The following is a 26,008-nucleotide window of genomic DNA, read 5'->3' on the forward strand; positions in this document are numbered from 1 at the left end:
CTTCAATGTCAATGAGGTCTTCTGTCATGTGTTCTGCATTCAGAAGAATTTTATGTTGCTTTTTTGCTTGCAGATAAAATTCCTTCCATTACGTATAAGGTGGCTAAGTTCTGCTCTATTGCTATTAGGACTCGACAGCAACTAACTTCCTGTCCTGTCTTCTAGATTCTTGGCTCGGTTAGGATGTTGGATAACAGTTATCTTTATATGCAAATGGAATTTGCTCTCCTTCTGATTGTTGTTATTGTTGTTTTATATATTCTTTTATCCGTACTTTTCTGTAAAGTTTTAAATTGTATTGCTGATCTTTGATCATTGATAGTAATAAACTAACATGCGTTCTGCATTATGCCAAGATGGTTTTTCAAATTTTCATCCTACAGTCCTATTTATTGTTGTTATCAGAAGCAGCAGCAGCAAGAATCCATCCTCCATCTCCAATGTTGTGTATTTTTCCATCTTCATAAATGTAGTGCTTGCCATCTGTAGCTGGAGTGTGGCATCTGTAACAAAGTCAGAACATGCCTAATGTACATGTGGGGTGTGTATGTGTGTATCTATCTATATTATATATCTTTTCTTCTCCAGTATGGTACTACACCATTGATCTGGGCAGCACGAAAGGGACATCTGGAATGTGTGAAATATTTGTTGCATATGGGAGCAGATGTTGATCAAGAAGGAGCTGTGAGTAGTATTTCTTTTTATATTTATTGTAATGTTGCTCAAAACATGTTTCTAATGTAAAGCATGAAATATTGTGGTGATAAAGTCTCTTTCCAGTAACTAAATAAATTTTTGTCTTCATTCTTTTCAGTTACTTTCTCACTTTTTTTGTATTGTAGTATTATTATTATTTTTATTTATGTATTTATTTAGTACATTTATATACCGTCCCATACAAAAAGGTTCCTGGGCGGTTCAAAATATAAAAATGATTAAAACATTAACATCATTAAAACAATTTAAAATAGAATAAAAACTCTAAAACTGAAGCTTTAAACCTATAAACTGAGAACACTGAGAGTTTCCATCCATCTGTCCATTCAACGTTCCCCACCAAATCTGCTTTTCAAGGTGATTTGAAATGTGACAGCTTGAAGGGAAAGGGTTAAAAGTGTGCGCATGTATGTGCACATGCTCACACACACAACCTCTCTGTTGAAATCATGGCCTCTGAAGACTGCATTTAGATTTAAATAATGACAATGTACATATATGGCTTCATGAGTTGTGTACCTTGGCCCTAATTCAAGTGTTGTCAAATTCCCAGGCAAATTATATCTCTTATTCACTGGCTGCCAGTTTGCTTCTAGGCCAAATTCAGAGTGCTGGTCTTGACCTTTAAAGCCCTACATGTCTTGGGGCTGGGGTATCTGTTGGACCGTATTCGCCCATTTGAATCTGCCAAGGCCCTTAGCTCATCAACTCAAGCCCTGCTTGTGGTCCTGCCATTGACTGAGATTTGGTTGGCAGGAACAAGAGACGGACTTTTCAGTTGCGGCCCCTCGGCTCTGGAATGCCCTCCCAGAAGAACTTCCCCGTGCTCCCTCCCTTAAGGTTTTAACAAAATATCTCAAAACCCACTTTTTAGAGAGGCTTTTTAATTCTTTTGACGATAATTGATGGATTTTTAAAATAAAATTAATTTTATTTTTAATTGTATTTGTTTTAATTGATTTTCTGCTATACTATGTTCTATTGTTTCACATTTTGTATCACTGTTGTGAGCCTCACTGAGCACTCTTTTATTGGAGGGGCGGTGGTTTGATGGAGGAAAGCCTCCCACTGTATACTCGTTAGGCTAACAATATTGTGGTGTTTTTTTTCTCCTTCTAGAATTCGATGACTGCACTTATTGTAGCAGTAAAAGGTGGCTTTACAGACTCAGTAAAAGAAATCCTGAAAAGGAATCCAAATGTAAACTTAACAGATAAAGATGGAAACACAGCTTTGATGATCGCCGCAAAGGAGGGCCACACGGAAATTGTGCAGGATCTGTTAGATGCAGGGACTTATGTGAACATTCCTGATAGGGTTAGTAAGAGTGTGTGTGTATGTGTTGATACCTGTTACAAAATTAGTATGAAAGTATAAACATTATTTTGGAAATATTTTAAATGTGCACTTTGGTTCAGAAATGAGGAAAACCTCACTCTACTTTTTATCATAATTGTAGAGTGGTGATACCGTGCTGATTGGGGCTGTCAGAGGAGGTCACGTTGAAATTGTGAGGGCCCTGCTTCATAAATATGCTGATATAGACATTAGAGGTCAGGTAAGTAATTCTGCATACAGTATGCATTATTTTCAAAAGCAGCTCTTGGAGATATAAAGAATACCTCTAGGAAGTGTGATTTTCATGTTATTTTTTTCTGCCTTTACATTTTCAACTTGAAGGAACTGTGAGATTTATTAGCTCAAGATATATAAAAATGCTTATTTTATTCATGGTGATTATAGAGTTGATGTCTCTTAGCTCCTTTAAAATCAACTCATTTTTGATGTGATCTGATAAAATATGATAAAATCAAACTAATTTTAACTCTGCCCTGTCTTTTTCCTGTTTCTGGACAATGAAATGCTCATTAGGCCTAGTTTCATTTACCAATAGGTCTGATTTATTGTGGAGCACTTGCTCACCATCCTTAGTGTGCTAGTTAACAATAAATTTTCTGTTACTACTTTTGCCCATTTATGGGATGGAGTTGGATTGCCCACAAGTTTCTGAAATGAGGAGTTCCTAAGCCAGCTTCTTTCAGTGGTAGCTAAGATATTGCTTAAAATGCATCTGTTGCAAGGAATTCTTTGAAGTTGCATTTGGAAGATCATGCAGTATAAATGGCATTATTGCTGTTGATGCTGCATATGCAATGGAATGCTCAGCTATCTCTGTATCAATATAACCACATTTTCTATGGAGACATCATTTGACATCAATAATAACTTCTAGAAACCCCTACAGCTAAAGTGTGCCATCAAGTCAATTTTGATTCCTGGTGCCCACAGAGCCCTGTGGTTTTCTTTTGGTAGAATACAGGAGGGGTTTACCATTGCCGCTGCCTCGTGCAGTATGAGATAATGCCTTTCAGCATCTTCCTATATCGCTGCTGCCTAATATAGATGTTTCCTATAGTCTGGGAAACATACCAGCGGGGATTCAAACTGGCAACCTTCTACTTGTTAGTCAAGCATTTCCACTCTGCGCCACTTAAACCTCTACTAACAAAAAAATACACACATGACTGCATCTAGATATGGTAGTAGTATGGTATTTAAATAGGATTCTTGATTGCATCCAGAGATAGTGTACATAAGAACAGCCCTGCTGGATCAGGCCCAAGGCCTATCACATCCAGCATCCTGTTTCACACAGTGGCCCACCAGATGCCTTTGGGGAGCCCACAGGCAAGAGGTATGTGCATGCCCTCTCTCTTGCTGTTGCTCCTCTGCAACTGGGATTGAGAGGCATCGTGACTCTGAGGCTGGAGGTGGAGGTGTGCCTGTTTTGCATATTAGATTTTTGTTTAAATGATTTCTGAAGGCCTCATAATGTTAAAAAATAACAGTAACAAAAATCTACATACTCTTAAGCATTAATCCTAGTTTCTAGCTGAATACTAGGTAGCGTTCCACAACAATGCTAGCTGTTTTGCACACTCCCTCCTCACTGCAGCCTCCTGAGACTCCCAAGGTAGGGATGTGCATGAGCTGTTCATGCAGCCGCTGGTGGGGTGAGAAGCAGTTCCCTTACAAAGCAAGTAAGGAGCTCCTTACCCCTGCCCCTTTGTTTTTCCGGTGGCGGCAGCCACTCTCCCAAAGGCCACGCATGGCTGCAGTTCACTGCAGCCTCCACATGGTGTCGGCACACACGTGACTGGTGTGCATGCATGCCAACCATTTGTGTGGTCAGCATGATGTTGCTGCACGCATGTGCGCTGCCCATGTGCATGCCAGTGCCGCAAGGAAGATGCAGGGAATAGCGCCACAGTTCTGCATGGCCTTTTGGAAGAGTGGCTGCTGCCATCTGGGAACGGTGGGGTGAGGGCGAGCAGATAAGGAGCTCCTTATCTGCTTTTTAAGTGAACCATTCCCTGCTGAGCCAGTTCGAGCACTGGTGCTCGAGCCAATTTGGCACTTCCCAGAGGAGGCGCCAAACCAGCTTGTGCACTTCCCGATCCCAAGGGTCAGTGGGCCCTCAGCAGTAGTGTGAGATGCTGTGTAAGTGACTGCAGGGGGTGGGGGAAAGTCTCTGGAAATTGGGCAGAGATATCTTCCATAAGCTGCTTACAGGAAGCTGTCCAGCTTCTGGGGATTCTCCCGATCCTCAGGAATGAACTTTTGGGAATCTGCAGCAAGGAGAATGAGGGGATGGCTTGTGCTAGTGCTGTTGTACCAACTGATTAAGTAGTTGCCTAATGTTGGATCACTACTTCATTTGACCTCAAACAGCTTCATTTTTCCATCCTGAATCTTGTCACTTTGCTATATATAGTATTAAATACAAGCCACATCCTATAGAGTTTATAAAATGAATCCGGCTGATTTCAAAAATTGCTAATCCCATTCTTGGTGTATATATATATTTTGTAGGATAATAAAACTGCTTTATATTGGGCTGTTGAGAAAGGAAATGCTGTCATGGTGAGAGATATCTTGCAATGCAATCCAGACACCGAAACAAGTACAAAGGTAAATATATGGTAGTGGTTTTTATTTGCATTACTCTCAAATGATGCTTTTTGTCTTTTATCTGCAATGCTAAAGATTGCAGCGCAATTGCTATCGGTCGTATCTTCCCTAATGGTAGTCCAGCACATCTGGCTTCGGAACCAGTGTTCCCTCTAACAAGGATTCCCAGATGTTGTTGAGTACAACTCCCAGAATCCCCAGTTGCAATGGCTTTTGCTTGGGGATTTATGGTACATCATCTGGGAATCTGTGTTAGAGGGAACATTGTTCTGAACTCTGCCACTTATCCTATAATTTTTTCACATCTGTGGACAATCCCCCCCCCGGGGGTTGATCACCCTGCCATAGGACTTGCATGGCTCCACAGTATACTAGTTCATGGCTGACTTGGAACAAAAGTTTCTGTCCACAAAGGCTTCCTCAGTTTCTGTCCCCAAAGGCTTCTTCCCTGTTTGATATACAGTAATAATATCTTAATCATCTGGATCCACAGAGAGGAGGCTTTTGAGAAATTCCACTATGACTTCAGAAACCTCATTATCTTCTTAAAACAGTATTTTAGAAGATTAAACAGCTGGAATACATTTAGAATGCATACTTCATGCATTAAAACTTTATTACAGAAATCAAAGGCTGTTTTCTTTCTGAAAGGAGGCAGACACGATCACTGCTTTATATTAATTAGCAATAATTGGCACCCTCTGCTCCTGTACTTGTGTTTTAAAGCAAATTAATAGTTTTACAAAAATAAAAATTGAAAGCATGGGGGAAATAAATGCTTTAAGCACTCCAGAATACAAGAAATGACTGAAGCACTTGAAGGAGTAATGAAACTTTCTTTATTTTATTTATTTATTTATTTATTTATTTATTTATTTATTTATTTTTACATTTATATCCTGCTCTTCCTCCAGGGAGCCCAGAGCGGTGTACTACATACGTGGGTTTCTCCTCACAACAACCCTGTGTAGTAGGTTAGGCTGAGAGAGAAGTGACTGGCCCAGAGTCACCCAGCTAGTATCATGGCTGAATGGGGATTTGAACTTGGGTCTCCCCAGTCCTAGTCCAGCACTCTAACCTGATTACATGCCTTGAGAAAAATGATGATTGTGTAGGCTACCAAATCTGATCTGAGGTTAAGAAAAACTTCTAATGTGATTAAAATGGTAAACTCACACTACATTCTCAAGATGTGTTTGCCTAGAAGTCCCTTCCTGCGTCTACCTAATGCTGAATCTTTCACAAAATATCTTTGTCTTGCTTTCAGGATGGTGAAACACCTCTTATAAAGGCCACCAAGATGAGAAATATTGAAATAGTAGAGCTTCTGCTTGATAAAGGAGCTAAGGTTTCTGCTGTAGACAAGGTAAACATCTAGCTGATTATTGTCTAACAAGGATATTGAGGCAGAGACATGTTTAAACATGCAGGCTATGAGGGGAGAAAGCTTGTATGATAAAATAACTGTTAACACAGCTTCTAAAGAGAATAATCCAAAATAAGGGGACAGGTCGTAAAGAAAAGGCAAAGTCCTATTCTAAGGTATATAGTGATCAGGGATGGGAGTAAAGGCACCTTATTTCCATTTTTGAGTAAATGATGGCTTTGTGATAATATATAGTTTTTTACATCCTATCCTAACAAAATTATTGTTACAGAAAGGAGATACTCCACTTCATATTGCTATTCGTGGGAGAAGCCGTAGACTTGCAGAATTGCTCTTAAGAAATCCCAAAGATGGCAGGCTTCTTTACAGGCCCAATAAAGGTGGAGAGACACCTTATAACATTGACTGCAGCCACCAGAAAAGCATTTTAACTCAAATATTTGGAGCTAGTAAGTCCTAAGCATGTTATCTTTTAATATGTTAGAAAGTCTTTCCTCTTCTGTGCCCTGAAAATTTGCTATTGAGAAACAGGGCACTCTTCAGAACAATGTAGGATGGGTCATGGGAGCTGCAGTGAAACTGCAGCAATTAGCAGCTTACCATTGGTGCAGAGCATAGTTGGGTACAACCTATAGATATTTAAGGTGATCCATGTTTTGTCACAAAACGGGTTCTGCACCTGCGCAGTGACCCCCCACAGAAGAATTCTTCAGCTCCTTAAGAAGCTCTTGATACAACCCACCACACATGAAGCACATCCATTATCTTTGGGGGTTAGAGCGCCCATTGCTCAGTTCCTTCTTGACTGCTGCTTCTTGATTTTTCCTCATGAAGGGAAAATCCTCTGATAAGGAAAAGAAAAATTCATATGATGATTATGATTCCTCCACTGATTTTGATGAGGGTTCTGCCCAAACAGATAATCCCTCAGATCTGTCACCAGACAAAAATGTACCCTACCAACCATCTAACTCATCTATGGAAGAAACAAAATCTTGCCATATGCAAGTGGCAGAAATGACTAAAATTCTGAGTTTGGAATTGAAAACTCCAACCCAAGTGGTGAAAGATCCAGTCTATGACTTCATGTCCTGTTCTTCTTCACAATAGGCATCACTACCTATGTTGCCGGTTCTGACAAACTCAGCTAAATTAGCTTGGGAGACCCCATCAGCCCCTATCTCAACTTCCAAAAGATTAGAAAGCTTCCATAGGATTCAGGAAGAATCATGCCCTTCTCTTTTCAAGCATCCACCATCAAGCATCCTCCTTGGTGGTGGATTGTGCCATGGGCCGTAAACTGGAGAAAAGACATTCAGCCCTAGTAGACAAGGAGGGTAGGAAACTGGACACCATGGGCCATAGGTTCTGTTCAGCATAATGTCTATCAATTAAGATAGCCAACTGCATGGCCAAATACCATTATTCTATTTGGTACAATTTCAAAGACAATTTAAAAGATGTACCAGAAGGTACTTCGGATAAGTTTAAAGCTGTGTTAGCCAATTCAGCTGATGTCACTAGATAGCACTTGAGCACTGCTAAACACCTAATGGAAACATAGTCTCATTCCATTACAATTTCAGTATCCCTAAGATGACACACATGGCTTCACTTAACCTTCCTTCATAATGATATCAAGTACAAGATTGAAAATTTGCCATTCGATGTGGAGGGTCTTTTCAGCTCACAGACAGATGACCATGGAGAAAATGAAGAAACCGTGTTACACTGCAAAGACATTTACTTCTGCTCTTCTACTTATATAAGTAGTCTGATCAGAGAGACTACAGAAGGTCTTTCAGATACAAAGTAAAAAAAGCCCTATGGCCAGAAATGAAAACAACAACAAAGAATGAAATTGCAAGATCAGACCAAAAAAAAAATATATCTTTGACCCCTTGGTCAACTGCCTCACTCATTTAGAAACCTCTTCAGGCATCAGGCTCACCCACTTTTCCAAAGCATGGCATCGCATAACATTAGATGCATGGTGTTGAATATTATAACAGGATATGCCATAGAGTTCATCACCCGCCTTGTTTTTTCAGGGATAAAATACACCCATCCAACTCCTACGCTACAAGAAGAAGCTCAATCTTGCTGGAAAAGGGGCTCAAAGAAATCAAAGGAAGGGTTTCTACTCAAGATACTTTTAGATTCCCAAGCAGGATTGAGGCCCCATCTCATCATGGACTTGCATCACCTTATCAAGTTGTTGAAAACAAAGAAATGCAGAATAACCTTACAGGGCATTCTTCCCTGCTAGCCAAGGAAGAATGGCTTGTGACATTGGACTTAAGATGCCTATTTTCATAAAGGAATAAGACCAAGTCACAGAAAATTATTGAGACTCACCCTGGGATCCCAGGTCTTCCAATATGCCGTACTTCCCTTTGGCCTATCCACGACATCTCAGGTATTTACAAAATGTATGAGTATGATAATAGCAGAACTATGGACTCAAGGTATAACTATCTTTCCATACTGGACAACTTTCCATATCTAGATAACCTTAAGCTTCCAGGTTTCCAGGAACTTGGAATCCAAGTAAACTAGAAAAAGTCAAACCTATAGGCTCAAAGGAGAATACAATGCATAGCAGGTATTTTGGGCACAAGGACCAAAAGGGCATACCTCCCAGAAGATGGATAGGCTCTTGATTGTACACTTGATCTCCACATTCAGAGCCAATCCAAAACCAAGGGCAAGAACCATTCAAAGACTCTTAGGTTTGATGGTATCTTGTACAGCAACAGTAAACCATGCAAGGTTAAGGATGAGGTGACTCCAAATTTGATTTCTGTTGGTCTTCAGGCTGAGTGTGAACAGCTAGAACATGTGACTGACTCTTCCAACCCCAGTACTTCGGTCCCTCCAATAGTGGACCAAACTTCAGACTCTGTCCAAGGGTATTCCCTTCCCAACTCCTTCAATAGCTGTAACAATGGATGACTCATTAAAAGGCTGGGGAGCTCATTGTGCATGATACCATGCTCAAGGGGAAATAGACCCCACAACAAAGCTCTCTACAAACAGACTTTCTAGAGCTGCTACAAGTGGTGCTACATGCCATGAAATCCTTTCTTCCACTCATTAAAAAAACCATGTTGTACAAATCCTTCTAGGCAATACGACAAGTGTGTATCTCAGTTGTCAAAGGGGGACGGTCTCACGATCCTTATGCAATCTTGCAATTCAGTTATGGGATTAGAGCCTGCATGATTTTGTACGCTCAATGGCCCTTCACATCAAAGACATGCACAACTCCCTAGCAGACACTCTCAGCAGGACTTGAACGTCTCTCAGCAACACAAAGATTAACCAGAAGATTCTCAGCAACTTCTTCAAAAAGTTGGGAACCCCCCTGATAGACTTATATGCAACACAAAACAAGAAATGTAGGCTTTACTGCTCTAGAGCAGGTATGGGGAAAGACTCATTGGAGGATGTCTTCCACATTCTGTGGAGGCAAACCCTCTATTACCTCTTCCCTTTGTTTCCCCTTTTATCCAAATAATGAGAAAGATCCTTCAGGAGGACACACCATGCACTCTACTTGCCCCATGGTGACCCAGACAACTGTAGTTTTCCATTCTGCTTCACTTGTCACAGGGACAACACTACCATCTTCCTCCCTGTCAAAATCTATTGTCCCAGAAAAGGGGGTCATGTCTTCTTCCACCACAACATCCAAATGCTGAACCTGACAGCATGGAAGCTCAACTTCTAGATGATCTCCTCCTAAACGAAAGGAAGGAATCAACAAAATGTAATTATAAATGCTAATGGAAGAGATTCACAACTATGTAGCAACTCAGGAATTTGATCCCTACAAAGCCTCTGTTTGACATTCTTTTATATGCAACTAATCTAAAGAACTTTGGTTGCACTCTCAGCAAGACATCCAGGGTGGGATGTCTGGGGTCTGTTTCTCTCATCCTGATTAGAAAAGGTTCTTGAAAGGGATCAATAACTTAGTTCCCCCAGTTAGAGAGCCTATTGAACCCTGGAGCCTTTCGTTGGTCTTATTCACACTAACATAACCTCCCTTTGAACCTCTACTTCACTTAAGTTACTCTCCCTAAAGACTGCTGCCTCTTCTTGCTGATGTTATGACCACTAAGAAAGCGAACTTAAAAGCTCTTAAGTTAAGCGAACTTAAAAGCACTTCTCCCCTTACACAAAGTTATTTCCAGACAAAGTTGTTATGAGGACAGATCCAACCTTTATAAACCTAAGGTAGTCTTGGAGTTTCACATAAACCAAGACATACATAGTCTTACCATCTTTCGCCAGGAATCCATCTACTTATTTGGAGAAGTCAATGCACTCCATGGATGTCAGAAGATCTATTCTGTACTATGTGGAAAGAACAAAAAGTTTCAGAAAATCCCATCGACTATCTCATTTAAGGGAAAGATAAAAGGACAACCCATCTCCAGACAAAGACTTTCACACTGTCTAGTTGAAGTAGCTTTCATCTGCTCATCAGTTGTTGTACACTGCCCAGAGCCTCTGGATGGGGCGGTGAATGAATGAATGAATGAATAAAAAAAATCAAAAAAATCTGCTACAATATACAGAAGGTTGAGCCTCCATCTAGAGTCAAGGCACACTATGAGAGCAATGGCTACATCAGCAGCTCGTATATTCCGAATAAATACGATTGACATTTGCAAAGCAGGAACATGGTCTTCGTACCCCACTTTTGTAAGACATTATGCTGTGGACATCTGCTCAACAGCGGAGGCCAATTTTGGTTGGGCAGTTCCAGAGAAGGTGCTGTAACTACATCCTATCACCTGCCACCATTCAGGTGAGCTCACCAATCACTCATTTTGTGAGGGAACATGGATCACCTTAAAGATAAACAGGTTGCTTACCTGTAATAGGTGACCTTTTGGTGATCCATGCTCACTCACAAGACCCACCCTGCCTTCCCTGCTGCTAGGATGCTTCCACAGTAATAATCAATTACCTGTCCTCATCAATGCACGCTTCATCAATCCTCACAGTGGTTATTCAGGAACTGAGTGACAGGCGCTCTAATGGCCAAAAATAATAGATGTGTCTCATGGGTGGAGTCTAGTGCCTTGAGGAGCTGAAGAATTCTTCTGTGAGTGTTATGGTACAGGACCCATTTGTGAGTGAACATGGAGCACCAAAAGATAACCCATTAGAAGTAAGCAACCTGTTTTTTGTGAACTGCCTTGTATATAGTAGGCTAGCAAAAACATGCATATAAAAATGATTATAATATATTGGCAAGCTTTAGCTGTGTCCTGAGTGCTATGTGTTACTGACGTTGTTGTTGTTGTTATTGAGACTGCATATGAAACTTATTGATAAAGGAGTACCTGATGTAGAAACTATGAAAAGATTAACTAGTAGTGGGCTGCATAAAACATGGGGTGGGTGGGAAAAGGAGATCAGGAAAGCCTTTGTGAAATAAATTATCTTGAGAAAAGGAGTGTGCCTTAGCTTAGAGAGGGAGATAGGTTCCCATGATAGCATGGAAGAAATAAATAATAAAGATGTTATAGCACATGAGGACGATGAAAAAAGTGGAGACTAGGGCTTCTTTCCAAGTGCAAGTGGATAACCTATTACAGATATCAACGTACAGTATGGACAGATGTGTAACAAGTTTGTTCCATGAAAGTTGCTGCTTGTTGCAGGACACTTGTCTCCTACTGAATCTGATGGAGATATGTTGGGCTATGATCTTTATAGCAGTGCACTAGCGGATATTCTTAGTGAGCCAACTATGCAGCCACCCATCTGTGTTGGACTATATGCTCAATGGGGAAGTGGGAAATCTTTTCTGCTCAAGAAACTTGAAGGTAAATATCTGTCTACCTATCTACCTACCTACCTACCTATTTCTCTAAGGCGTACCTGTCGCTAATCCCATGCATGGCAGCTCTTGCGAGAGTTCGCAAGCAAGCTGCTGACAGGGGGAGAGGAAAGCACCGGCGCTGGTGGGCAGGCGGGGGAAGAAAACAGTGGTGGCAGAAAACGGCAGTGGCAGCTAGGTGGGTGGGGGGAAGAAAACAGTGGTATTGGCACTGGGTGGGCAGGGAATACAAATGTTGGCGGGGGGCTGAGAACAGAGGGAAATCTGAGAGAGAGGGGGAAGAAGGGGGGGAACTGGAGGCGCAGATGTTCTGTGCCTGACCCAGGTAGTTTCAGTTTATTCATCTTAAATTTAGCTGTATAGCCTATGGAATTATATAGTTTAGCCTCTGTATTTGGCCTTGCCTATTTTTCCTTCATTTGATTTGGGGTAAAAGAGATTGGTTGTATCCTAAGCACCATCAAATCAAAATCAATGAAAGAAATTAAGCTTAACTTTATTAGGATAAACTCCACTACTTGTGTTTTGTCTCTAAAGGTTCTTAGGTCGTCCTACGTATGATTCATAAGCTTCAGATTAAGTAGTTTTAAAAGTTGTTCACAGAAAAATCTTGGTCTCATCTACACTATTATACTGCTCTCAATATAGAAGGTAGACAGATAGAAAAGTGCTTCTTGTATTTAAAAAGTAACTACTATACTGTGTCATAAAAGGAAGCAGTCATACTGAAAACTGACACTGGGGCTTTATTGATTTCTGTTCTCTTTCTTTCTTTTAGATGAAATGAAAACTTTTGCTGGACAGCAGATTGAACCTTTGTTCCAATTTTCCTGGCTTATTGTATTCCTTACACTTTTGTTGTGTGGAGGCCTTGGTTTACTGCTTGCATTCACTGTAGACGCAAATCTTGTAATAGCGATTTCATTGAGCTTACTGGCACTGCTATATGTATTTTTCAGTAAGTCTAGTTTTAACTTTGATCTATAAAACGTTAATTATGTGAACTAAAATCTAGTCTACAAAATGAAACAAAGATAGTATTGAACTGAACTGTGGAAAATGTAGGTTTTAAACATATCTTAAAATACAGTATCCCAGATGAGTGAGGTATAGCTAAAATGTTTGCAATAACCCAAGTTCTAAATATTTGGAGTACTTCTCTTTAGGATCCACACTGTGTTCATACATGCTTCCAGTGGGGATAATGTAGAAGCGATACACATGCACTGGAATTTGCATGTTCCTACAGTCTCCAAACAGTCTCCCTTGAAGTCAAAGAAAAGGTGGTGGAGTTGCCTTGAACTTTTAAAAGGGGGAAGTACACAAATACCTTAAACAGGATTGCTTACTTAGGATAACTTTACCTATTTCCATAGTTCTTGGTCAAGAAACATAGTTTAAATGAAAATGATTATGGTTGCTGTGAATCACAGTGGCAAAGGTTAAGACATGCTTGGTGTCAACAGCTTTTTGTGTTTTGGTCTTTCATTTTGCATCTTTTATAACTACTACTAACACTGAGCATATTCATAAAACATTTTATTTCAGCTGTGATATACTTTGGTGGCCGAAGAGAAGGAGAGAACTGGAATTGGGCATGGGTGTTAAGTACGAGGTTGGCAAGACATATTGGCTACATGGAGTTGCTTCTTAAACTCATGTTTGTGAACCCACCTGAGTTGCCAGAACAGACTACTAAAGCCTTACCTGTCAGGTTAGAATAACTTAACACATTGTTCTTCTGTTGCAAATAATGTCAAATAGGAAGGTTTTTTTAAAAAATGATTGTTGCAGAACACTTATCTCCGGCTGAATTTTATGGAGAGAAATTGGGCTATGATCTTTATAAAAAGTATAGTAACTGATATTCTAAACAAAACTCATCTGTCTGGGACTATATGCTCAGTAGGAAAGCGAGCATCTTGTGCATACCTGCCCATATCTGGATTTGTTAATATTTATTTTATTTATAGTTCAATTTCTATATTGGCTTTCATAAAACTCATTCCAAGGCAGTATAACACTACATTAAAAATCACATTAAAAACATTAAAATTAGTTAAATAATAACCATAAAACACCAAAAAGCAACAGCCATTAAAAAGACAGACAATTTGCAATGATGTCTTGATGCCATTCTCCAGCAAGTTTTACTGGAGCCTTACTAGCATCACAGTGCCTTACTCTGCTGTAACAATATGCAGTTTTGCAACCCATTAGTTTTGAACATTTAACTTGATACCATTCAAGAAATGTAGTTTGTAGTAGTATGAGGGAAATTTTTACCTCATGTACCCTCTGTAAATAGCCACCAAAGCTTTACAGCATTTACTCAGGCTGCAGACCTGCGTGGAGTGATATCTGTAGAAAATTTGGTTCAGATTGTTTAGGCAGTTCACAAATTAGCTGTCTTGTGCCTCAAATGTTCACATGTCTGCCATCTTGAACTGGGATGGATGGCATCATCGCAAACTATGCCGTTGAGGTATCCCTTTGTGTGACTCAGTGCAAATGTACGAAACTGGGTCTAAATCGGTTAGGCAGTTTACAAATTGCACCTCAGATGTTCATGTGTCCACCATCGTGAACTGGAGTGGATGACAACATTACAATCTATGCCCTTGAGCCATCCCTATGTGTCCCTACAGCTGTAGCAAATTTGGTTTAAATTGGTTAGGAAGTTCTTAAGTTAGCCCAGTTAGGCATCAAACATTCATGCATCTGCCATCTTGAATGGGGTGGATGACATCATCACAAACTACATTGTTTAGGGGTGTCTATGTGTGCCTACAGCGGTAGCAAATTTGGTTCAAATCAGGTGGTTCACAAGTTAGCCCACTTGCGCTGTTATCCCTACAACTGTACCCAATTTGGTTCAGGAATTGTGAAGTTGATAGGCACACACACACTCACTCACTCTGCAGAGTGACCTTCTTGATAAGCTTACTAAAAAGTTCATGTAAGGATGTCTTCTGTTTTACAACCTGGTTTTTGCTGAGAGGTAGAAGCTTTCTGAAAACATATTTGTAACTTAGTCCTTCTCCTTACCTAAATCGTGATTGACTCCTTGATTTTGAATCATTAATATATCTAATTTTAAAAAGTTAGTCAATAGGCATATCATTAAATGTTTAAAAGTTAAGAGTAGTAGCAAAGATAAATGAATAATTATTGCACATGAGGCAATGCTATATTAATAGCAGCCCAGCAGTTGAAATGTGTATCTTAATGACAAAAGCTAATTCCTACCAGCCAATAATAATCTACAATTTCATTACAAAAGAGTACATGTTGTCTTGCTTCAGATTTTTGTTCACAGATTACAACAGACTGTCCAGTGTAGGTGGAGAAACTTCAATGGCTGAGATGATTGCTACACTCTCAGATGCCTGTGAGAGAGAATTTGGTTTCTTAGCAACACGTCTTTTTCGAGTATTCAAGACAGAAGATACGCAAGGTGGTATTAACTGATTTCTGTGGGTCTTTCACTGCAGTGTAAACTAAATACATTTTCACAAATACATTTTCTTTTAAGCATTCACATACCTATAGAAAATAAGAAAAAACTATAAATGTATTCTACTTAATTTAGACCAGTGAATGCAAAAACCTTTTTTTTGTAATGCTCATTTTGCTTCTGCTGTAAGGATCGGGAGAACTTGGGAGACCTGTGTTCAAATCCCCATTCAGCCATGATACTAGCTGGGTGACTCTTGGCCAGTCACTTCACTCTCAGCCTAATCTACTTCACAGGGTTGTTGTGAGGAGAAACTTAAGTATGTAGTACACTGCTCTGGGCTCTTTGGAGGAAGAGTGGGATATAAATGTAAAAAATAAACAATAAAAATAAATCACATCAAGAAAATATATGTGAAACCCTTTACACATTCAAAAATCACTATGCAAATGCTAAATCCTAATATTTCAGGTTAAAGTCAAACCTTTAATGTAAGTAGTCTTCAGAAGAAAATGTGAAAAATGCCAGCTAGGTTAAGTTCTGTGTCTTTTCTGAGATAGTCATATAGCCGCTGAGAATTTTATTTTATTTTTAATATGGAGGAATTTGTTGGTCATTATAACATTGGCTTTACAGATGTGCAGAATGTTCTGAGCTTGGAACATTCTCACTTGAAATGGGCCATTGCTAGTGTTCTGTTCTGAAATGGAACAATGAGCCCTTCATTTGAAGGGTGTTCTGTTTCCGAACGGAACACTCGGAATGACCTGTTACAAGTAGGAATATTCCGAGCTTGGAACATTCTGCACATCCCTAATTGGCTTTATTAAGATGTACCACAAAAATATGATTTAATCTGGCTCTGTGTGATACCACCTAGCCTCAGGTGCATGTGCTGTCTGTCTTCTTCATCGTGTGAGGGGAAGAAGGGTTCTACTTCCTATCTTGGGTTGGGAACAAGCCAGAATTTTCTGTGCTGTCTCAACCTAGCAAATCTTGGCTTGTTCTAAACCAGGATCAGAAGTCGAATCCTTCCTCTCCTTTCTTTAGGGGATGTCACTGAAATTTCACATACAAGCAGGATTAAACCATGATTCCATACTACAGCTGGACTAGAGCAGTGTATTCCAATGGTTTCTGCATCTGAAGTTCATGCAAGTGTGGCCTATTACATTCTGTACCTGAAAAAAGGAAATGAAAGTAACTACTTTGTTTTTTGGTAAATGAAAATCTTTAAAATTAAAAAAGTGAAAAAGATAACATGTTAGCATAACTGTGTGAAACCTTAGGCACACAAATTATATCAGGGTTTGGGGAAAAGGTTAAAAATTCTACACTTGCCCATTTCTTTTGTGGGTTGGGTAATAGATAGCACCCATCATGCCCTACCACACAACCCACTTCAGTGTCCCTAGGAGCTAACCATGGGAAACAATGGGATTTTTCAAGTGCCCTCATTGTTCCATATGGCCAGAACAAGCTGCACTCACAGAGTGCATGCACACATGTTTTTCATTGCAATTTGCAATGCATTTTGCAATCCTGTCTTGGAAAACTCTGCTGAAGCACACAGTAAAAGGGAATCTGTCCCTCCCAGCACAGAGCACACATTTCAAACTTAGTCCAAAAATGGCCAAAAAAGAACCACTGACCCAGAATCCACTGCGAGCCACAGTGCCTGCACTGCAGTAACATCATTGTAGGGATGTTCTCGAATTGCTTCGGCACTTCTTTGGAGAGGTGCCAAAACAATTTGGTCTCCTGCAGCTGCACTGCTGTCCCCTTTGAATTTGCCGTGCCAATGGGATGGTTCTTCCAGCAGCCCTCACACAGTGTCGGCACACAAATGGCATCAATGCCATTTACGTGGTCAGCATGCTGTTTCTGACCATGCAGACGCTGTGCAAGGGCTGCTGTGAGCAGCAACCCATTGGCACGGTGGTTTAAAGAGGACAGCAGCACAGCTGCTGCTTGCAAGTTGGATTTAATAAACCACAGTACCATGATGTGGTACAGAAGCTCACTGGAGGAGCAGGTAAAACCTAAAGGAACCCCTGGGATATGCATGAAGTCTTTCGTGCACATCCCTGCATCACTAGCACAAGTTGTTCTCTCACACACAATTATGACTCCTTACTTCCTAGCATTGCAATAGCTGCCACAGCAGCATCCTTAGCAGCAAGCATAGCTGTAAAATCAACTAGAGCAAGTAAAGCCACATTTTGACTGAATATACCTTGCAATGCAAATTGTAGAGCAGACCAGAGCAGTGAATGGAGCACAAGCCTGTCTCAAGACCAGACATGGAGCTCATCACATTAATCTCCAAGAAATATTGCACAGAGAGAGAGAGCTGCCCCTGTCCATATCTCGCCACAACACTATCTCACAAACAAACCAAACTACAATTCAAGGAAGGCAAGCAACCAGGTTCTGCCTTTGTCAATCTGAGATCTAGCAAAAGCAGATAGTTACAGCAGCAATAGCAAAAGAAAACCACAAAAATCTTCCTCCTCTTGATTGTATGATAACAAAGCAACCAAGAAGCAAGGAGATTGCAAGCCAATAGGAAGCCAGTGCCAGAAAACCAATCAGTGAGGGGGAAAGAGCCTCCAAAATGGTGCTCAAAATGTTTCAATCAAAATGGGGTTGTTTTGTTCCTAGCTTGTAACAGGCCCTTTATTTAAAGAGCATTTTGTTTCAAAAACTGAAACTCTAGAAACTGCCTGTTTTGAGTCAAAATGTTTTGCACATCCCTAGACCTGCCTATGCTGCTAAACCTCCAATTTCATCTCTGTTTTAAAATGGCAGGGCATTAACTTTGATAGTTACACTAAATTTCCTCAAAATGTAAAAATGTCCTTACAAGGTACTATATTCTTTCCTAGGAAAAAAGAAATGGAAGAAAACTTGTTGTCTTCCATCCTTTGTTATTTTCCTCTTCCTTCTGAGCTGTGTTGTTGCTGGGATCACTCTTCTAGCGATTTTTAAAGTGGATCCAGAGAACATGACGGTCAATGCTATTCTGATATCATTTCTCTGTGTTGTGGGTCTGGCCTTTATCTTGAATTGTCGCACATGGTGGAGAGTGATGGACTCGGTCTTGAATTCCCAGAGAAAGCGCCTTCATAATGCTGCTTCAAAGCTACACAAGTTGAAAAGTGAAGGGTTTATGAAAGTAAGAGTTTATCCTATTATAACAAAATATTGGCAGTCATTTGTGTATTGTAACACAGTTAATTTGCCACAGAAGCTAAAAAATATTGTTTTACAGTAAATACCTATTTACTGTTAAAATTCTTGTTATACTAAATGCATATTAGTTAACAATTGTGCAGTATGGAATAGGTTCACAGTGAATATTCAGACTAGATGCAAGAGAGTTTCACAAAGTTATGCATGTGTCTTACATTCGTGTTACAAAAATCAGTATGTTATAAATAAAAACATTGCCCTCTTAAAATAAATCTTAATTTGTATAGGTTCTTAAATGTGAAGTGGAACTGATGGCAAAGATGGCAAAAACCATTGATAGTTTTACTCAGAATCAAACCAGGCTTGTGGTAATTATAGATGGATTGGATGCATGTGAACAAGACAAAGTTTTGCAAATGCTTGACACAGTAAGTAATGCTACTTTTCCTGTTTTGCCTTTCAGCAGTCTTGAGAGATCGAACACCTTAAATGCTCTGAGACCAATAAAGTGTACTGGGAATAATGGAGTTGCATAATAGGGTCAGCCTAATATTTTGAAATTTTCACGCTCTCTCTCCACCCCCAATTCCCCCATTCCATCCTGTTTCAGAAGGTCTCCAGATGCTATGGGGCTTTTTGAGAAGTGCAGGCTGCTGTAAATGGAGTGGGGGGGGAAGTCCTGTTGTATGGGTTTCCCGCTGCTCATGTAATTCTAGATCCAGCCCTATATCTGTTGGAGGTAGAACAATTTGGCTCTCATCCTGATAGATCTGTAGCGTGATCCATAGGACATTCAGAAGACTGAGTTCTACGCCTGCGCAGGATCTCGCAGGTGGAATATCCAAGATTATGGTGCTCATGCATTGCCCCTTGTGCTCAGTGCAACCATTTATAGCATTTAGAGTGCCCTTCCTTTTGTTCCTTTCTGACCACCAGAGTGTTCACCTCATCAGCTAGGGCTCCTTGGTTGGGTTGGGTTCTACAGAGAGAGAGAGTTTGGTGAAGAGTGTTTGACTTATTGAACTGGTTGCTGACTCTTCTTATTGCTAAATGGACTAGTTTTTGTTGATGGATTTGGACTGTTTTCGCAGTTCGATGTAGCTTTTTGTTGGTTTCCATTTTTCTCCATGGATGTTAGTAAAACTTTTAAGCAGTGCAAGGATTGTGGAGGAACATTGCCCACGATGTTGGCATGACTCCTGTTTGTTCTGTTTAGGCAAGGATCATAATACAAGGACCTGCAGAATTTGCATGACCTTTTCTCATCAAACTTTTAAAAACTGGGTACTTTGACTTCGGGCAGCTCTATATGAGCAAGTGCTCTGCACACCCCAACACAGGTGCTGCACTCTGAGATCAACATCGGGGGAGTATGTATTCAGACATCCAGAGGAGGTCTCGAAAAATTCTGCCTCTGGGAGTCACCATAGGAAACATAAACAAAACAAAAGATTATTGGGTGTGGGACTGTTTTCAGAGTCACCCTTGAAGAAGTGGAGTCAATAGATGCTTCCGTATCAAAGGCCACTCTTTTAACATTAACCCAGTCAGGTTCAAACGACAGTGGTGCAGGCATCTCCATTGTCGATGCTGAAGCAGACGTCAACATTGACATCGCTTTCTAAGGCGTCAGCTGTGACAGTTAAGCCACAAGCACCTTAAACGTTGACTTCGAAGTGGAAATCAACCCCTCTGTTGAAGGAGCAAGCTTCGGTCCTGGTGCCAGCATCGACAGTGACTGCGAAGAGACACTTGATTTCATTCCTGGATCCTTTAACATCTATGAGAACAGAGTCTTTTTAACAAGGCCACCCTTCTCCATCAACATAGATCAATTTTGTCAAGGAAGTAATTCTGACAGGGGAAGACGTTAGTCTAACTTGGGCTGTTTCCCATTCCTTGCTTTCTCTGTTAGACTCTACTGAAAGTACACCATTGGCTTCGACATTTAGAGGATTTTAATGTCAAGGACTAGATGTGGACAATGATGTTGAGGAGGATGTTGTTCTCATTCCAAATACTCCTTCTATGACTCCAGCTAAATATTACTTTCCGAGAAGCACTCAGAATTTGGGTCATGCCTCTGCATCGGGTGATGCACGCAGGGCTTTTACACAGAGCTCGCAACACTGCAGCTGCTCCAGTTACTGGAGTTTACCTGGATCGCTGGGTTGTTCTCAGCATTAGAAACAGTGCAGTAGAAAACCAACTAGGGTTCAAGAATATCACTGCACTATGTCTTCAGACTTACCATAAGACTCTGATGACTACTATCAGTGAAAGGAACAAAGGTCTGTTTTGGTGAAGAGAATTGGACGGGGGTGCGCAGGAGTGATCAGCTTCAGGCAGTGCAAGGGACGGCTCCATCTGCACTCCAGGGGCAGAAGGAAGACACCCTGTTTAAAGCCCCTCCTGCAGTTGCAGGTCCTTCTTCATTAAAGTCTCTGCCAACATCAGCTGTTTCACAGACTTAAGCTACACATGCTAAGGACATGCTGGTGGTCTCTGGGAAGAACAGCCGTGTGCAGAGTACACGTGTTTCAGATATATCTACTCAGGCAATTCAAGAGGAGGGGAGAGACTTCTCTGGGGAAGATTATACATCGTTTTCTGATTTGGATGATGAAACTTCAGCAATGGAACACTCTTCTGAACCATCTCTGGATGAAAATCTAGACCAGGCTTCCCCAACCTGTTGTACTCCAGATGTTGCTGAATTGTGGCTGGGTATGCTGGGAATTGTAGTTCAGCAACATCTAGAGGGCTGCAGGTTGGGGAAGCCTGATCTAGACCTTCCATCTTCTCCACTGAAGAGTTGAAGGCATATCATGTGCAGGAGTCTAAGTTGACTGAAGTTTTGGGTCTGGAATTCAGAAGAATTCAGAGAGTTCAGAAATTAGCCATGTCTGTGATTTTATGGCAGCTTCTCACTCTGCACAAGTGGTTGCTTTATCTATGCTGCCAGTCATTACAAAGGCTGCACAGTTTGCATGGGATGTACTCAGTACTGCAACTCCAACCTCTAAGAGACTAGAAGGTTTGTACTGAGTGCAAAAGGAGGATGGCTCTTTCCTATTGAAACATCCCACCCCAAACTCATTAGTGATAGATTGTGTAACTTCAAGAAAGTCCGGCCGTCGCCACTCTCCACTAGCAGACAAGGAGGGCAGCAAAATTGATAATATGGGTAGGAGAGTGTACTCTACTGTGTGTCTATCCATTAAGATTGCAAATTATGTGGCCTGCATGGCCAAGTTCTACCACTCAATCTTGGAAAATTTGCAACAGGCAATAAATAAAACTAGAGGAATTTTGTCAGAAATTCACATATACCTTTGCTCACAAATATCACACGCCAAAAACAGCACAGCAAAGCACTTAGTGGAGACAGAGTCAAGGTCACTGGCGACTGCTGTTTCATTTAGAAGATGTGTGGTTATGTTCTGCAAACCTACAGTTAGATGTGAAGGAGAAATTGAAGGCCTTCCCTTTGATGGCAAGGGCTTGTTTAGTGAAGAGACTGACAACACAATGGAGAAGGTGAAGAAATCAAAATATACTACGAAGACCTTTACATCTTCTAGTACACAATCTTATTTGTCATACTACAATAAGCTATTTAACTGCCAGCATTAGTCTTTTAAGCCACCAGAAAGGAGGGATTACAAGAGATCCTTGTTGATATTGGTGAAAGAGCTATGTCACCAAAGGCGCAAGCAGCAAGGCTTCTGTAGTAAGCAGCACCTTTGATGTTTCAGGAGTTCCACCTGATTCCATAGAAACTTCCACCTCTATAACTAGCAAGCTATGTACCTGCATGGCAAAACATAACATCACATGTGTGGATGCTGCACATTGTCAATACAGGCTGTTCAATAGAGTTCAAAAAACTTGCTGTTTATGCAGGTATGAAATATATTCCTACTCTAATAGAGGAAGTGAAGGTTTTGTAGGGAAAGGGTAAATTGCCCCAGTATGATGGAGTTGTCAGAGAGAAGGGTTGTACTCTTGTTACTTTTAAATCCCAAAGAGGGATGGAGGCAGCTGTCCCAAAATGGATTTGAGGTAGTTAATTATAAGTAAATTCAAGGAAGTTTCATTTGATAATGCTGCAAGGTATCCTACCGCTCCTTTACAAGGAGGAATAGCTTGCAATGTTGGATTTAAAAGACACATACTTCCATATAGGCATTCAAAGCAACCACCGAAAGTATTTAAGGTTCACATTGGGAAGTGCAGTGTAAAGTAAAGTGTGCCATAGAGTCGGTGTCGACTCCCGGCGACCACAGAGCCCTGTGGTTGTCTTTGGTGTACCAACACAATATTCAGTTTGTCAACTGCTCCAAAGGCTTTTACAAAATGCATGAGTGCAATTATAGCTCATCTATGAATGGAGGGAATTACGATATTTCCATTCTTCAACGATTGGCACCTGACAGCAGGTGAAGAAAATGAGTTATGTTCTCAGATAAAGTATGTTCTGTATCTCCTGGAAAACCTGGGGATCCGGGGAAACTAGAAGAAGTCGCTGCTGGACTAGGGATGTGCAGAACATTTTGATGGATATTTTGACGTCAAACGTTTTGACAGAGAACATTCATTGAGAGATACATTCTAATGGAGTTGGAAAAACAGTCTACTTTCTAGGTAAAGTAGTCCATTCCTCCAACTCTGCTGAGCAGAGTAGTGGCCAAAGTTCTCCAAGAGTATGAGTTCTGCATTCTGTTGGTGTCTGCACCAGGCATGATTTCTGCTTCTGCTCCAACAGTTAGCATGCAGGTGCTGGCAGCTACCTTGATGTCCAGATCTACTGTCCCAGGACGGGGGTGGGGGATTCTACCTCCCAATCTAAGGATTCTAAATCTGACAGCTTGAAGAGTCGGCTTCTAGATAGGAAACTTTTAAACGAAATAAAGGCCTTCACTAGGCATAATTATGTTTACAAATGGACGAGATTTAAGTCGTGCACCTCTACTCCTGAGGATGTACTGTTAGACAGGTACTTTTATATTTGGCAAGTTTAAAAAGCAGTGAATTTTCTGTTTCCTGAAGATCAACTTGGCAGCAGTATCTTCAAAACATAAGGGATTGTATGGCAGGACTGCATTTTATTGTAAGAACTGCAAAAGCTTCCTGAAGGGGTTAAATAATTTATATTATCTGGTTAGATAACCAGTTGAACATTCGAGCCTTTAACTGGTGGTTTTGACTCTGACTGAGCTATCTATTGAGCCAATGGCTACCATTTCTTTGAAATTACGTTCATTGAAAACTGCTTTTTTATTAGCCATAACTTCTACAAAAAGAGTTAGTGAGTTAACAGCTCTAAAAATTGACTTGCTGTATAAGATTTTTTTATCCTGACAAGGTGCTCATGCGGATGGATCCTTTCATCTGTCCTAAGGTGGTGTCAGATTTTCACTTGAATCAGGATATCATTTTCAGAAACCCTACAATGCCCCTAGAGACATTTTTACATGCAGTGGATGTTTGGAGGTCACTCTTATTTATTATCCCCCCCCCCCGATTTTTATTTGACTTCAGTAGGACTAAGGGCTATCGTAAGAGTAAACAACATTTTGTAGCCTAAGGTCAAAGGGACATCTTATTTCAATGCAATGCCTGTCCATTGGCTGGTAGAACTAATCTCTTTAGCATACAAGATTCCAAAGGTAGAACCTCCACTCACAATTAGAGCTCACTCTATTAGGGCTTATGCAGCATCAGTGGCACATGTCTCAGGGATCCAAATGAAAGATATCTGTAAGGCAGCAACATGGTCATCTGAGCTACCATTCATGAAACACTTTACAATTGACCTACATTCTGCTGCAGAAGGGGAGTCTTGAAGATAATTTTGCAAAAGCTTACTGCTCCCTTCTCCTGGGAAAGCTTGCTAAACACCCAGGCTTAGGAATATCCCGTGGATCACGCTACAGATAAACAGATTGCTCATCTGCAACTTATGATTTGTAAGGGATTCACAAACATTCATAAGACCGTTTCCTCCTCCCCGCATCAGTAAATGAATAGATAAAGACTTACCTGTGTTCTCTGGGAGACTTCGCGGGATGATCCTCATATGGAGGTGGTTGTCCAGGAACCAAAGGAAGGGCGCTCTAACTGCTGAAATAAACAATTGCACCAAGTGCAAGGGGTGCATCAAGGAGCTTGGATATTCCATCCATGAGGTCTTGCACAGGTGCAGAACCCAGGCTTATGAATGTCTACAGATCACTTACAGATCATAAGTTACAAGTGAGCAATCTGTTTTTAATGTGACTAAGAGTCTTGTCAGATGGTGTCTTTTTTTTAGCAAGCACAATGTTACTCCTGATAATGCACACAAATTATTTGGTACTATAGTGGTGGAAAAGTGTGCCACAAATCAATTTCAAAAGTATGCGGGTCTAGCAATATAGGTCTACAGATATATACAACCACCTTCCCTGTTTTTTGCTTCTCATCTGTTGAATTGGGAAGCAGGCAGCAGCACAGCACAGAATCAAGCAGGGGAGTGGCTCTGACCCTGTTCCCTAGCCAGGTTCACTGGCCCTCCTGCTTCTGTCCAGGTGTGCCACCAAACCCTTTCTGTTTGTGACGCTTATGGCATCTTTACTTCAACTTTGCCATGCATGGGATAAAATTCTTCTTTTCTTTTCTTTTCACAGGTTCGAGTCTTATTTTCAAAAGGCCCATTTATTGCCATTTTTGCTAGTGACCCGCATATTATTATAAAGGCAATTAACCAGAATCTAAATAGTGTATTACGGGACTCTAATATAAATGGACATGATTACATGAGAAATATAGTCCATTTACCTGTTTTTCTTAACAGTCGTGGACTCAGTAGTGCTAAAAAGATGATGGTAGCGGCAACCACGAATGGAGATGTTCCATACACAGATGGTTCAGGTATAGTAGCAGGGATATTATAACTGCTATGGTTGTAGTTAAAGGGAGGCTGGAAAACAGCATGTTCTCCCATGTTAATGTAGCTGAAATTTTTCTCATGGTCATCTAAATTCTTTTTCCAGTCATCTTCAAGTTTGGTACATAGCTAGATGATAAGCACTATCACCCATCTAAATTTTTTATGGATTGCTCAAAACCTTACAGCAGTACAACTCTTAAAACTTTGCTTCTTGAAAGCAACCTTAAGTTGGCTCATTTTTAGGTGCCCCCCCTCCATTTGCAGGCATTTGCATTGTCAGCCCATTATATGGACGCAGCATCAGGACAAAAGGGCTTTTTTGGTGGCTTTTTTTTTTTTTTTTTTTTTGCAAACTCCTTTTTTGTGCTGTGTCTCTGCAGGCACCAGTGGATTCTGCTCTGTTTGAAGCAGGAATACTATTTCTGGAAGCCACTGGTCACAATCCGTGCCCCCACCCCCCACATTACAATGAGGCAAGACACT

The 26,008-nt window shown here is 40.7% G+C and overlaps 1 protein-coding gene across 14 annotated transcripts in view; it reads left to right on the forward strand.

Moving 5' to 3' along the window:
- The window catches only part of KIDINS220 (kinase D interacting substrate 220), a 145,285-nt gene that overhangs the window by 27,149 nt on the left and 92,128 nt on the right, over positions 1 to 26,008 (forward strand). For all 14 annotated transcript variants that reach the window (XR_008313778.1, XM_053285767.1, XM_053285768.1 and 11 more), the window contains exons 7-19: positions 589 to 687; positions 1,840 to 2,037; positions 2,180 to 2,278; positions 4,594 to 4,692; positions 5,960 to 6,058; positions 6,351 to 6,528; positions 11,761 to 11,925; positions 12,718 to 12,897; positions 13,488 to 13,653; positions 15,245 to 15,396; positions 18,285 to 18,574; positions 18,879 to 19,019; positions 25,263 to 25,506. Coding sequence is in view for 13 of the 14 variants with exons in the window: in XM_053285767.1 (XP_053141742.1) it covers positions 589 to 687; positions 1,840 to 2,037; positions 2,180 to 2,278; positions 4,594 to 4,692; positions 5,960 to 6,058; positions 6,351 to 6,528; positions 11,761 to 11,925; positions 12,718 to 12,897; positions 13,488 to 13,653; positions 15,245 to 15,396; positions 18,285 to 18,574; positions 18,879 to 19,019; positions 25,263 to 25,506 (2,110 nt within the window). In the remaining variant the exon portion in view is untranslated. The remainder of the gene's footprint in view (positions 1 to 588; positions 688 to 1,839; positions 2,038 to 2,179; positions 2,279 to 4,593; positions 4,693 to 5,959; positions 6,059 to 6,350; positions 6,529 to 11,760; positions 11,926 to 12,717; positions 12,898 to 13,487; positions 13,654 to 15,244; positions 15,397 to 18,284; positions 18,575 to 18,878; positions 19,020 to 25,262; positions 25,507 to 26,008) is intronic.

This window comes from Hemicordylus capensis, chromosome 1 (assembly GCF_027244095.1).
Source record: "Hemicordylus capensis ecotype Gifberg chromosome 1, rHemCap1.1.pri, whole genome shotgun sequence".
NCBI classification, from domain to species: Eukaryota; Metazoa; Chordata; class Lepidosauria; order Squamata; family Cordylidae; genus Hemicordylus; species Hemicordylus capensis.